This window comes from Salmo salar, chromosome ssa13 (genome assembly GCF_905237065.1).
Source record: "Salmo salar chromosome ssa13, Ssal_v3.1, whole genome shotgun sequence".
Lineage (NCBI taxonomy): Eukaryota > Metazoa > Chordata > Actinopteri > Salmoniformes > Salmonidae > Salmo > Salmo salar.
Genome location: NC_059454.1, coordinates 21,385,799 through 21,401,363, shown reverse-complemented (window position 1 = coordinate 21,401,363; position 15,565 = coordinate 21,385,799). Strand labels below are relative to the sequence as shown.

General features: G+C 43.1%; 1 protein-coding gene across 1 annotated transcript; it reads left to right on the top strand.

Moving 5' to 3' along the window:
• Positions 1-2,175: 2,175 nt before the first annotated feature.
• On the top strand, positions 2,176-15,315 carry LOC106566646 (renin). The gene is made up of 9 exons (XM_014134878.2): positions 2,176-2,448; positions 3,936-4,089; positions 4,230-4,353; positions 12,048-12,166; positions 12,388-12,584; positions 13,683-13,805; positions 14,155-14,299; positions 14,413-14,511; positions 14,689-15,315. The coding sequence occupies exons 1-9, from the start codon at positions 2,372-2,374 to the stop codon at positions 14,848-14,850; spliced, it is 1,200 nt and encodes a 399-aa protein (XP_013990353.2). The 5' UTR covers positions 2,176-2,371; the 3' UTR covers positions 14,851-15,315.
• The last annotated feature ends 250 nt before the right edge of the window (positions 15,316-15,565 follow it).

Here is a 15,565-nt window from a genome sequence, read left to right as displayed (position 1 = left end):
TAACCTTCTTCAGGAGTGCCGGTGTCCACCTCTCCACTCTCCTCCCTCCTTTGGCTGTCCTGAGGCAGAGCCTGAACCCATGGAGATTGGGGCCACACACCTCTACACGGCAGAGCGGCATCGCCGGAGACAGCTGGGGCTCTGTCCCTATTGCGGCCAGGAGGGCACCTGCTTCAATGGTGTCCAGTGCGTCCCAACCCAGGGTCCACTAGAGAGCAGAGGGGCGGCCCCGTGACTTTCCGTTTCCCAGGGTAGGCGTGAGTATACCATTATCATAATTTTCCGCCAAACCCTTTCTGGTTCCAATTTCACTGGCTGGCTGACCCTCAAGTGTTGTCTCTACAGCTCTAGTGGACACCGGTTTCGTTGGCGAACTTTATCGACTAGGCCCTCGCCTCGTCCCTGAATTTAACTTCATACCAGCTCTCCTCTCTTTTTATAGTGTACGGCCCAATACATCACTGGGGCCAAGCCTCATGCCATCCAGGACTTATATACATAGACTGTTCTCTCTGCTACCGCGTGGTACCGGAGCGCCAAGTCTAGGTCCAAAAGGCTCCTTAACAGTGTCTACCCCCCCAAGTTATAAGAACAATTAATCAAATGGCCCCCTGAACTATTTACATTCACTATTTACACCCCCCCCCCCCCCCTTTGTTTTTACACTGCTGCTACTCGCTGTTTATTATCTAAACTTTACCCCAACTTACATGCACAAACTACCTGGACTAAGTTGTACCCCCGTACAACTAAGTCCAGGTAGTTACCGGTACCACCTGTATATAGCCTCGTTATTGTTATGTAATTTTATTGTTACTTTTTATTTTTTACTTCAGTTTATTTAGTAAATATTTTCTCAACTCTATTTCTTGAACTGCATTGTTGGTTAATTAAGGGCAAATACAAAATTGATTTGATGTTAGCACACATCATTGCTTTTCCTCATGACATCACACTCCAAGAGAACACATGATTTCCAAAACTTCCCTGTCCATGAAACCAGAGCACCCCCTTGGCTGAGATGCTAGAAGTCGTCAGTACTCCTGTATGCTGTGTGTGGTTGACCACGCAATCAGGTTCCTGGCAGTTCTACCCACAGGGAATAGCTGAAGGGCTGACCCCTGACATCCACTAAGGCTGTCCAAGTCTCTGCTTGACGTGGATGCTCATATCTCCTGCTAGGCTGGGTGGTCACTACAGTACACATATGACCCCAGCCCCACAGAGCAGATACTGTGGGAACCCAATCTGGCTGATACAGCTAACAGGGAGAGATTGAGCGAGAGAAACCTCAGCTAGCCATAGACCTTGATTAGCCCCTGACCCATAGCCTACAGTATGTAGGCCTATACATTTACAGACCTTTAATAGCCTACAGACAGACATTAGCTAGCCTAATTAAGTATCTAGCCTGAAGTCCACAGCACAACCCCCACAAACAAAATGTAGGATTAACTCCATTCCCTACTGACTATTCCTATTGCAGACAAGATAAAGTGAAACTGTTGCAGCATACACTGCAAAGTTGGAGCAGATACAGTATACTTCAGCTGAAAGGAAAGAGATGGCACTATACATGAACATCTGGCCTGTTTAGCATGTAATGTTTTACAGTCCATTTCAATAGGTTTTGATGGATTAATTCATCATCTGGCAAGACTGGGTAATCCCTGTCAGCATCCTTCTCCTATTTCCCTGTCCCCTTTAAAGCTTCTCCCTTCTCTGCATTGTCTACATATTACATATGAGTATCATCTGGCAATCATTGGTTTCAGATGTTATAGCCACAGGCCACATATAGATTAAATGCCTTTGTCACACCATTCAATTCGCCACACCATTCAAGTATAAATTGACTCCTTTACAGGTTTCACAGGGCTCATTTCTGTGTCCTACGCCTGGGTAATCCAAATCAGCACCCTTTCCTACTCCTCTATCCCCCCTAAAGCTTCTCCCTTCTCCATCCCCTCCCTCCCCCACCCCAAGGCTCCCACTCCTCTTCTCACAGGCCTTAATCCATGTTCACCCTGCAGCCGTGATGTAAACCCAGCGTGGTCAGAGAGCTCTCTCTCTCGCTCTCTCTCATCCCTGCTTTCTGTCTCCAATCTGTTCCCAAGGGTCACAGTTCACATCTCACTCTGGGACCTGTTTATCAAGGGAGGGCTGGGTGAGGTAGAAGGGAGGGAAAGGGTTGGTGGACTCTTTTAGGAAAGCTCAGAGCTGGTATAAAAAGAGTAGACAGAGAGGGGCCAATCATTCAGAAGATCAGATGTACAACTAGCTGGTTTGCCTGGAGGAACGGTACAAGGAAACACAAGTTAACTCTGTTAACTTAATCTCCTCGGATATTCCTTCACACTCCAGGGTCTCCATGGCCCTGCTGATGCAATGCTGTGTGTGTGTGATTACTCTGTCACTGACGATGACAACCAGCCATGCCTTACAAAGGTAACGCCATCTTTTTCTTTGTGTTTTTATCACTGTATGTTGTCTACTCTAATGTGTAATGAACCTAAATGCTATGGTCCTGATGGGGTCAACTTGGGGTCATGATAGGGGCTGCACCAAATGTTTGATGTATTATAATTGATTATGCTTATGCTGTATTAATAGAAGGGGAAGGGCTATAAGACCCCTCCCCCACTACATTTATAGGGTCCTGAACTACAGATTAGCAATATATATTAATTATAAAGTTTAGTATTGTTCCACAGTTATTTTCTAGTCTCTGCCCCTTATAAGAAACGGTCTGAGAGATGTGTGAGCTATTGCAGTCAAACATGGTGTCTGTGAAAGCGCCTCAAGGCTAAAAGAGATTCCTAGTCACAGAACCCTACAGGGGAGTGAACGAGACAAGTCAGACATACCACTATAAAGCAACTTGGGGAGTGGAAAATTACTGCTGAGCCCTTAGAAAACACTGGAACTAGTGTTCTCTCCTGCAAGTTTTTATAACTGTATATGCATGGGCATGGTCTCATGAGTTGAAGGTGTTGACGTAGGCAGTAACAGGAGTTGACTGCAAGCATATTAAAAGCAACTTGGACGTTTCCTATTTTGCAGAACTCAGAAACATCAGTTGTATGTTTGATGTTTGATCTTTGACTTCTGTCTACAGCTGTATTTTGATTAAAATGTATATGATTTATAAGTGCACATTTTGAGTAGTCCTTATTTGTTAAGTAAATAACGGAGCCTGGAAAAGTGGAACCAACAGTCCTACTCTGCAATGTGTAATGAACCTAAATGCTATGGTCCTTCTCTGCAATGTGTAACGAACCTCAATATGAAATTATTTCTGGTTAGCAATTAAATAACTTACTGGGATTATTTTCTAATTAAATGGTCAAAAATAAAACAAAATAGCTTCCTAGCAAAGAGCAATTTCTCAATAATTTTTCGAGGACTGTCTGGGAGTGATCTGAGTGGGGAGCGGAAAACTGAAAACTATTGGCAGAGGTTTGGAACTCTATCTTACTGGTTTATTATCTTATTTACCAGGCAGGCCAAAACTCCATCCCACCAAAATAGACAAACATTTTATTTTCAAACTGCTCTTAAAATGAAAGGGTATTAACCTAATTTTCACAATTTCACAGTATTATTCCAGCCTCAATATTTATAAAAAGCAGGAAAACCATGTTGTTGACTGCTCTGTCGTTAAACTAGACAGTGAAGAAGTTTGAATGGATACTTTGAGGTGTTTTATCCATTTAAACCAGACAATGTTTCTAAACTAAATCAATTGAGAATGTGTATTTTTGGCAGAGCTGTAGAAACAACGTTTACAGACATGGTGACACATGGTCTCATGTTAACAATGGTCCATGATTGCAGAATGCATTGTATACCCCCCAGTCCCATCCCACCCCTGCTCACTTCCTATGTATCATTCTATTGGATGATCTTTCCTCACTGTCATCATATCTAATCAGGATCAGTCTGAAGAAGATGCCCTCCATAAGAGAAACCCTACATGAGATGGGCGTGTCCCCAGCGCAGTTATTCGCTGAATTGGCCCAGAAGAGCAAAGATGACCTCTCCCCCAGCAACGGGACAGCCCCCACCCCCCTCACCAACTACCTGGATGTGAGAGACACTGCACTGACCACCCATACTGTAGATGCAATTGACATGGAAACATTATGTTCCAAATGAGAGAACACAAAGCACGTGCCAAACTCAGTTGAGTCAATTATTCATTGCTGCTTCTTCTCTCTGCTCCTCAGACCCAGTACTATGGGGAGATCAGTATTGGTTCTCCTGCCCAGATGTTCAACGTAGTGTTTGATACAGGCTCAGCCAACCTGTGGGTGCCCTCATACAGCTGTTCCCCTCTCTATACTGCCTGCTGTAAGTACAGAGCACACACCCACACACACACATTCAGAGACGTCATGTCCATAGGGGGCACAGGGGCAAGTGCCCCCTCAGATCTGTCCTCTTGGAAAAACAATGTTGTTTCTCTGTAATACTACTAGCCACCTACACATTTTATGAAGTTGGCTTTAACTAACCCAGATAAGTTTCCAATTTCCCAACCTCATAACTAGCTACCAAGAAGCCAACAATCAAGTTAGAGTAGACCGCTTATCTAACTACATGTAACTGCCAAAATAAAGGAAACACAGGGATGCGACACAATTTTTCCACGAGAAATTCCATAATTTGGTGTTTTGTTGATGGTGGTGGAAAACACTGTCTCAGGCGCCGCTCTAGAATCTCCCATAAGTGCAAGGGTGTAACTTTCACTGGGGACGGGGGGACTTGACCCCTCCCACATTCTAAAATGGAATGTGGGAGGGGTCAATGTGGGTGGCCCCCCCACCCCAGTTTTAAAATTGCACTGTGATACAAAAAGTGGCATCGGTGTGCTTTAGGACCATGCGGATGCCTCAAAGCGGTCAGTCGGCAGTTTGCCGATAACAGACGGCTGGATTTAGGACTGCGTGGACACTACAGTGTGTACGGACAGTGAAGGCAAAGCTATTATTATAGGGCCAGCACGGTGCTGTTGTCTGCAGCTGCCGTCTCTGTGTGTTGCACTTTTTCTCTGAGTTATAAAAGCAAGCAGAGCAGAAACTCGCTTCTCTTTATTTGACTGACGTAGCAGGCAAGGTAACTTTTGTTTGACTTAACAGAAAAATGTTTATTTATTCACAGTGCTGAGCTAGTAGTGTAACTGACATGTAACGCTAGCTAATGTTTCATTCTCTCTCGACTGAAGTTCTGTCTGAAGAAAATGAACTAGCTAGCTTGTAGCTACCACAACTAGTTCAGCTCTAGCCTCTAGTTGTCTGTCACGTAGCAGCATCTACTAGCTGTTGTGTGTATGGAAATGTTTGTAGCCTTTTTGTTCCATTTCAACAGAAGTAAATTGACTAGGCTAGTTTTTGCCAGTTGATGTACCATTAGAGCTAGCTAGCTCACTAACTTTACTATTATTTTTGCCTCAATCACGCTAGACCTGAATCAAATGATGAAACCAGCGGCCAAACTGAAGACCAATATGCTGACGTTTTTTTACAGTGCAATGTGAGTTTTTATTAGTCAGTATAGCAATGTAACGGCTATTGATCTGTCAGTTTCCATAGCTAATTCTCTACTTTTCACATGGACACGGTATAAACAGCTCTACAGGCTACAGTGTCATGGTGCACAGTCAGTACACAACACTATGCTCATCATGTCTTAGCAGGATCAGATGGTGACAGGTGTCCCAGCAGGGTCAGACAGCCAGGGAAGACCAGTCTACAGAGCTTAAGTGAAATTTGCAGTGTATTATTATAACAATCAGTGAACGGATACAACATTACTTTTTTTGTTGATGGGTAGGCTGTAGCCTGGGATCTGGGAATAATAGTAATTTCAATTATTGAACCATTGATTCTATTCTTGGATAATATAATGTATAAATGTACATCATGGTAATACATTGTCATGCCTCTGAGTAGGATCAGATGGTGACAGGGGTCTCAGCAGGTCAGGCAACCATGGGGAGACCAGTCTGTGACGACACTGAGGTTAACTTTTTTTGCAGAAACAACATTTTATTAACACTGGACAAGCCGGAAGCTTCAAAGATTGAAACTATTTTAAGGCAGTGTAACAACCCTGTAAAGTTGATTTCTAAACTGGATCAATGGTTGATAGAGGCTTTTCCCGATGACACAAAACAGGTCAAACAAAAACGTGAGGAAGACCTGGGAGGCACTATTGATAATGATGAATGTATACAGATATGTCATGGATATAATCTCAGACATAAATTACTGCAGTTTAAAACCATCCATAGAACATCATATATACTAGTTAAACGTAATATCATGCACTCAGAAATATAATTCCTCTGCTGAAGGTGTAAAACATAAAAGAGGACATACTGTATTTGAATATGTTATGATCTTGTGAAGGCAAAGATGATGTTCTTTAATCTCAGCATGTCTACAGATTTCCCCTTGTTACGGGAATTAAGTTATCAATGTTCTTAAAACCTCTCTGGGCTAGGTGGGACGTTTGCGTCCCACTCTGTTCAACAGCCAGTGGAATCGCGTGGCGCGAAATACAAAAACCTCAAAAATGCTATAACTTCAATTTCTCAAACATATGACTATTTAACACCATTTGAAAGATAAGACTCTCGTTAATCTAACCACATTGTCCGATTTCAAAAAGGCTTTACAGCAAAAGCAAAACATTAGATTATGTCAGGGGAGTACCCTGCCAAAAATAATCACACAGCCATTTTCAAAGCAAGCATATATATCACAAAAACCCAAACCACAGCTAAATGCAGCACTAACCTTTGATCTTCATCAGATGACAATCCTAGGACATTATGTTATACAATACATGCATGTTTTGTTCAATCAAGTTTATATTAATATCAAAAAACAGCTTTTTACATTAGCATGTGACGTTCAGAACTAGCATACCCACCGCAAACTTCCGGTGAATTTACTAAATTACTCACCATAAACGTTGACAAAATACATAACAATTATTTTAAGAATTATAGATACAGAACTCCTTTATGCATTCGCTATGTCAGATTTTAAAATAGCTTTTCGGCGAAAGCACATTTTGCAATATTCTGACTACATAGCTCAGCCATCACGGCTAGCTAATTTGACACCCGCCAAGTTTGGGGCAACCTAAACTCAGAATTACTATTAGAAAAATTGGATTACCTTTGCTGTTCTTTGTCAGAATGCACTCCCAGGACTTCTACTTCAACAACAAATGTTGTTTTGTTCGTGCGTTCAGGTCACTATCCAAAGGGTAACGCGCGAGCGCATTTAGTGACAAAAAAATTCAAAATGTTCCTTTACCGTATTTAGAAGCATGTCAAACGCTGTTTAAAATCCATTTTTATGCAATTTTTCTCATAAAATAGCAATAATATTCCAACCGGACAACGTTGTATTCATTCAAAGAGTGAAAGAAAAAAATGTCAAGGTCTCGTGAACGCGCATCTCCAGTCTCTCTGTCACCAGGCAGTCCACTGACAAACTCTGCTGCTGTTATCTGCCCAGAGACAGGAGACGCATCATTCCACTTTCTGAAGGCTTTAGAGATCCAATGGAAGCCTTAGAAAGTGGCATGTAACAGCACAGATACTGTAATTTCGATAGAGATGCAACAGAAGGACTACAAATTGTCAGACAGGCCACTTCCTGCTTGTAATTTTCTCAGGTTTTTGCCTGCCATATGAGTTCTGTTATACTCACAGACACCATTCAAACAGTTTTAGAAACTTTAGAGTGTTTTCTATCCAAATCTACTAATAATATGCATATTCTCGTTTCTGGGCAAGAGTAGTAACCAGTTTAAATCGGGTACATTTTTTTATCCGGCCACCTATCCCAGACAGGTTAAACCGAACTTCAAATTAACTACTCAGTTTGTACACCAGAAGTTGTAAGGTTCTGGTTGAAGGAAACAGACTGAGACCCAGCCTACAATGATCAGAACGTTTATTTACGAGAGCTCTAAAATCCATACAATGCACACAGCCTTTTATATTACACATATCGTCATACAAATGCCCCTCCTCTTCTCTAACACTGACGATGCAGTTTACAAACTTTTCTACAACACATACATTGTTTATCATATCTTGCACCTGGGACCTAATCTACTGTAGCCTCAATGTTTCTCCCCTCCCCGGGACAGGGAGACCTTCTTCCTGTTATCAGTTCCTCTGTGGTCACAAGTTGACTGCTGTCTGTTAATAGTTCCCCTTCTCCTTGAACGTCTCACGTACATTGCTACATATTAAAGTCTCAGCTTGTCCCATGCACACACATTAGTACATTAACCTTATAATCACTCGGTTATACATTTTCAGGGTGAAATAATTTTGTCAAACCTTTAATCATATAATATCCATTACACCCCTTCTCCCTGTTTTTGGTTGCTTGGAAATGTTGATACTGGAGACTGTTATCAGAAAAAACGGTGTAACCTAGCATTAATGGCTAATGATGCATTGACATTAATTGAAAGGTTGGTTATCCTAGAACAATGTCACAATGGATGGCATAAATGTCAAGTTTTGCATCACTATATTTGATTTATTACAAGGTTAAGGGTATAATGTGAAAATGCCAAAAGGTCTGGTTGCCTTATATGGAATACTGTATGACAAAATAAATATATATATATTGAAAACATTTGATTTTTTTTTGGTCAATCTGTCGCAAATATATATTTTTTTCATGAAACACCTGTCTGATTTGCACCTGTCTCAGTGGACTAATGCATTGAGGACTCCGGGGTGACGCCACAGTCCAAGAATATGGGGATTGTGTCTCAGATGCACAAGGAACGTCTCTCTCCAGAATGCGCTCTCTCCCGCCATTTCATGGGTTCATAGTTTCATAAACTTAATTGTGTGCATTGTTCACTGTGTCTATAAATTCCCCATTACATATATCATAAGTACTAGTTTACATTTATCGTTAATTGCTATAATTTTTAATCTGTGACATTTGTTTGGTTATGGTAATTTCTTTTAATGCATTCAATTTATTATAAGTCATTTACCATTTTTCATTGTCGCAGTGTCTTGAAGAACTCACAACCTATGCTACACTTGTGAGAAACAAGTTTTTGTTTATTTCATTCCATTTATGAGTTTTTGTCAATTCATTCATTGTCTTTTGTTTGAAATGCTCCAGTCAGTGGTGAGTAAGGACGCTCACCTGATTACGCATATAGAAGTAGGACTAGTCTACCTGGCCTGCGTGCAAATGTAGGTCTTTAAATGTGCCCATTTGGGGATGTCTGATAGTATTTCTAATTGTCTTGACTCACCACTCCTAATGAGCTGTTGAGCTTCTCAAAGTTATTTTTCTTCACCTTAAACAGCAAGTAAATTAAGTCTATTTTTAGAATCAATTGAGAATGACAATAGTTCCTCAAAGTATTTGAACAATGTACAGTTGAAGTCGGAAGTTTACATACACCTTAGCCAAATACACAGAGCCATGCCATACACTGAGCCATGCTAGCATACTTTGTGCCACCTCATATTTTTGGGGTGCATGATGGCCCTACACACATGCACACGCATGCGCACACACATGCAAACACATTTTAAATATTTTATTTTAATCCACTAATCAAATTTACAAAAAAAAGGATCCAACCAATTCAAAGTTCCCCGTATGCATGGCATTCAAGGATACAGAAAGCACCTCCTTCTCCAACCAGCGAGGTTGCCCACGACTGCTGAACAGAACAGTACCTACCCAATAGCTTTGCCCTAGTTTTTGTTAGGCCCGCAATCTGGAGGCCATGCACTGCAAGCCTGTGTACATGGCCGAGACTGCCAAATATCAGAGCCTCCAGCTTGCACCTACACCAGAGGGTGTCCAAGCATGCCACAAGGGGCTGGTACTTATGCAGCTTCTCTGCAATTGTCACGGCTATCGAAAGGATCGGACCAAAGTGCAGCGTGGTTGTAGTTCCACATTTTATTAAATCCGTGAAACTTTTGCAATACACAAATTAACTGAATTTACAAAAACAACAAACCGTGACGCAGAGAGAAACAAACACTACTCAAAAGATAACCCACAAAAACCCAGGAAGAAAAATCCCTACTTAAATATGATCTCCAATCAGAGGTAACGAGGACAAGCTGCCTCCAATTGGAGATCAACCCCAACATAGAAATAGAAAAACTAGAACTTAAACATAGAAATAGAAAACATGGAAAAACACAACACCCCAGTCACGCCCTGACCTACTCTACCATAGAAAATAACATCTTACTATGGTCAGGATGTGACTGTACCCCCCCCCCAAACGTGCAGACTCCGAATGCAACAAACCAACAAACAAAAAAACACAAAACAAAAGGCAGGGTAGGGAGGGTGAAAATTGTCTATGGCGGCTCAAATGCAGTCCACATAACCTTAACCTCCAGCATAGGAGGCGGCTCCGGTTCTGGGTGTACTCCCCGCTCCACCCGCTGATCCTTGCTGCTTTATTACCACCTGACCGTGGATCGTCGTCGAAAGACCCGGACTGTAGATCATTGCTGGAGGTTCCGGGCTGCAGACCGCCGCCGGAGACTCCGGGCTGCAGGCCGCCGCCGGAGGCTCCGGGCTGAAGAGCGTCGCCGGAGGCTCCGGGCTGAAGAGCGTCGCCGGAGGCTCCGGGCTGAAGAGCGTCGCCGGAGGCTCCGGCCTGAAGAGCGTCGCCGGAGACTCCGGGCTGAGGAGCGTCGCCGGAGGCTCCGGGCTGAGGAGCGTCGCCGGAAGCTCCGGACTAGTGACCGTTGCTGCTGGCTCCATGCCATGGATCGTCTCTACAGGTTCCGCGCCAAGGATCATCACTGGAGGCTTCTTACCATGGATTATCTCTACAAGTGCCGGGCCATGGATTATTCCTACAGGCTTCATGCCATGGTTGATCCCTACAGGCTCCGGACCATTTATTATCCCTCCAGGCTTTTTGCCAAGGATTATTTCTTCAGGTTCCGGGCCATGGATTACCTCTTCAGGCTTCGTGCCATGGAATATCCCTACAGGCTCCGGGCCATGGATCATCACTAAAGGCTTAGTGCCATGGATCATCTCTACAAGCGTCGGACCATCGATTATCACTGGAGGCTTTGTACGTGGAGCAGGAACCGGTCTCACCGGACTGGGGAGACGCACTGAGGACCGAGTGCTCAAAGCAGGCACCGGCCGTACTGGGTTATGGATGCGCACTGGAGGGAGAGCGCGAGGAGCAGGCACAAGATGTACTGTGCTATGGAGGCGCACTGGAGAGAGAGTGCGAGAGACAGGCACATGCTTACCACAAAAAGCACGGGTAGTTGACTCAGGCCTCACCCCTGGCCCAGCCAAACTACCCGTGTGCCCCCCCAAATTTTTTGTGGGGCTGCCTCTCGTTTTTCCCAGGTAGGCTCCGATATCTATCGATTACCTGGCCCCAGTTCCTCCTCTCCATCCACTCTGTATGTGACCAGGTGTCCATTTCTGCCCGGGCACGCCACTTGATCCAGTCATGGTGGGTAGTTCTGTAACGTGGGTCGTAAAACGGGGACCAAGGCGCAGCGTGTAGAGTGCTCATTTCTTAACTTTAATGAAGACACGTAAACAAAACAACAAAACGACAGCCAACAGTTCTGTCAGGTACACTTGACAAAATGGAAAACAACTACCCACAAAAACCCAGGAAGAAAAACCCCTACTTAAATATGATCTCCAATCAGAGACAACGAGGACCAGCTGCCTCCAATTGGAGATCAACATAGAAATAGAAAACCTAGAACACAAACATAGAAAAACACAAAACACCCCCTGTCATGCCCTGACCTACTCTACTATAGAAAATGACATCTTACTAGGGTCAGGACATGACAGCAATGGCCTGCTACATGTAGCCGTCAAATGAGCAGCCCACTTCCAAAATGAGCACGTCCCCCTGGCCTCCCACACACACACACATAAAACCTGTATGTTTAATTGCTTCACCAGAGATAAGGATGTTCCTGGACGATTATGACACAATGACCTTTGAACTCACAGTTACCCACAACAGATACGACGGTTCCAAGTCCCGGACGCACATCAAGAACGGGACAGGTTTCTCCATCCAGTATGCCTCTGGAAACGTCAGGGGATTCCTGAGTGAGGATGTGGTTGTGGTCAGTGTAACGTTACACCACTCTAAGAAAATAATCTTCGTACCCTTTCTCCTCATATGTTTCCTATCATCCCTTTTAAACATGCTTTTTTGTGATCAATATGGGAATAATAGTAGACATTGCCCATTAGTACTGATCTACCAAAGGATTATCTTACTAGAGGTGAAACCTGGATCTAGGTATTGAGGGACAATTTATATCTTACTCTGTGCATTCTCCAGGTGGGTGGCATCCCAGTGGTCCAGGTATTTGCAGAGGCCACAGCCCTGCCTGCCATCCCCTTCATCTTTGCCAAGTTTGACGGGGTCCTTGGGATGGGCTACCCCAACGTGGCCATCGACGGCATCACCCCTGTGTTCGACCGCATCATGTCCCAACACGTCCTCAAGGAGGAGGTCTTCTCTGTCTATTATAGCAAGTAGGTGATTTCACTGTCACTGTTCGTATAGGGCGTGATTCAGACTTGAGATAAGTAGACTTCTTTTTACTTAAAAATGGCTGCATTGGACCTTTTATCTCAATATCAAATAATTTCTACGTACCAATTATGTACCTTACTGTGATTGTTTTCAAATTGAAATGGTCAATAAGAATCAAACATAGCTTCTTAGGAAAGAGACATTTCTCAAGCAATAATTTAGCTAGGACTGTCTTTAAATGGTCTGAGTGGGGAGGGGAAAACTGAGAACTAGCTGATATTGGCAGAGAGGTTTGGAACTGTATTTCTTATTGATCTATTAACAAATTTATTGCCTGGCGGTGTCACCTGGCAGGCCAAGACTCCATCCCACCAAAACAGGCAGAAATGTCAATTTCAAACAGCTATTACACTAAAAGGGCATTATCATAATTTTCACAGTATTATACCAACCTCCTTTAAGTCCATGTTTAACAAAATATTTGCCTACTTTAGCAATGTCACTGTATTTCCAGGCTAATATAGTGAAATTTAGATGAAACAGTCATTACCCACTGGGCACGGATGTCATTTCAATGTCTACTTTTGATTTACATTTTGTTGAGTCCAGAGGAGGCTGGTGGGAAGAGCTATAGGAGGACAGGCTCATTATGATGGCTGGAATGGAATCAATAGAATGGTACCAAACACATGGAAACAACGTGTTTGACTCCAATCTGTTGACTCCATTCCAGTCATTACAATGAGCCCGTCCTCCTATAGCTCCTTCCACCAGCCTCTTCTGGTTGAGTCATCAACTATCGTGAATTCAATGTGAAATCTTATGTTGATGACTTTTTGCAAATCCAATCAGTTTTCCACATTGATTCAACATCACAAAGATTTCTTTGGTTGAAATGAAGTGGAAACAACACTGATTCAATCAGGTTTTGCCCACTGGGTGGCCCCCGTTCAGAATGACTGAGCTTATTACAACTTTTTGGCACCACTAAGGCAGAGGGCGGCTTGAGAACGTGCACAACAATGGCATGATGCAACCGATTGATGAAGATGCAACCTATGAATAGTAATCCGGGCAATTTGTTTTTCTTCTCTCAGGGACCCAATGCACAAACCAGGTGGAGAGCTAGTGATGGGAGGAACAGACCCAGAGTACTACACTGGTACCTTCAACTACATGGGCACCAGTGAGGCAGGAAAATGGGAGGTCAACATGAAAGGGTGAGATGTGACAGCTATGTGTGTATGTGTGCATGTGCAACAGTGGAGGCTGGTGGGGGGAGCTATAGGAGGACAAGCTCATTGTAATGCTAGAATGGAATAAATGCAAGGGTATCAAATATATGGAAACTACGTTTGACTCCGTTCCATTAATTCCAGTCCAGCCATTACAATGAGCCCATCCTCCTATAGCTCTTCTCACCAACCTCCACTGATGTGCAAGTTGTCTGTCTGTTTCTGTCTGTTTGTTTGTTTGTTTATCTGTGGGTCAGTATATACACATTTGCCTGTGTCAATGATCTTTACATGTGTGTGTAATTTTCTCTCTCTTTTTCTCTCTCTCTCCCAGGGTGACAGTGGGGGAGGAGATGCTGTTCTGTAAGGAAGGCTGTACGGCAGTGATTGACACAGGCTCCTCCTACATCACAGGCCCCGCCTCCTCTGTGTCTGTACTGATGAAAACCATTGGAGCCACAGAACTGGCAGAGGGAGGGGTATGTACATCACAGAGCCACAGACTGTATCTTTATTGCCTAAACAGTCTCTTAACTAACATCTTACCTTACCTTATGGGTGGAATAAGATGTGTTGTTTGTTCTCCTTTCAGTACACTGTAAACTGTGACCTGGTGAAGTCCTTACCCAGTGTCACCTTCCACCTCGGAGGCCATGACTACTCACTCACTGAGGAGGACTACATCTTATGGGTAAGTAACGGAAATTGGCACAACTGGGATATACTGTACAGGGCAATTGTCATGTTTATCTTTGTAGCTACTATGTCATGTTTACTTTGTGTTATAGATGTGACATGTATGTTTTATAAATGCAATATTATGGAAGTCTTTATCAGTATTTTTTTATGATTTGCTCTCCGTCTGCAGCAATCTCAGTTTGGAGAGGACATCTGTAGTGTGACCTTTAGGGGTTTGGATGTGCCGCCTCCTACTGGCCCTATCTGGATCCTGGGAGCCAACTTCATCGCCCGCTACTACACAGAGTTTGACCGTCGCAACAACCGCATAGGCTTTGCCACAGCAGTCTGACAGGAGCCTCTGCGTAGCCACCAAGCTTTTACTCTCTCTTGCTCTTACTTCCTTCATACTCTCTTTGTCTCTGTTACTGTCTCTTACAATAAGCCTGTATTTCTCACTTACACTCTCTTACACTCTATTGTCGCGTTTCTCTTTCTCTCTTTCTCTGTCTCTTTATCACAGGGCCTGCCCTTTGTCCCCATCATTTTACACTTCTTGCATTCTGCCCTGTCAAGTCATCATTTTGAATTCAATCTGTTCCAATTGCACTTTTCACCTCTTATCACCCAATCAGAATACATCTTTGTTTTTAGTTGACGATCATTGACGTGCAGCTAACAACAACTCACTTATTTTGTGTTATATATCATATGGCATGCTGATGTCATAGTTAATTTTTTTTAACAATCCTCATGTAATATCACTGTCTACATTGTCATGATGTAACAAGAATAAAGCTTGTTTATTGGAAATGTCTATATTAGTGTTATTGTCTGCAGTCAAGGAATTTTGTTTGCACTCTAAGTTCTGAGAATGTCTGTTTTTCATCAGGGGAAACTCCAGCAGAAAACAAAGTGTTCCTCATTCACTGACCGCAGAAACACGAGCATCTTAATGTCTGTACAGAAATAAACTATCCAGATGTCTTCTATTTTGAGTCACAATATTAATATGATTTATCCTCTGAAGTTGAGCTAGAGATGAATTGATATCAGACAGTGTTAAA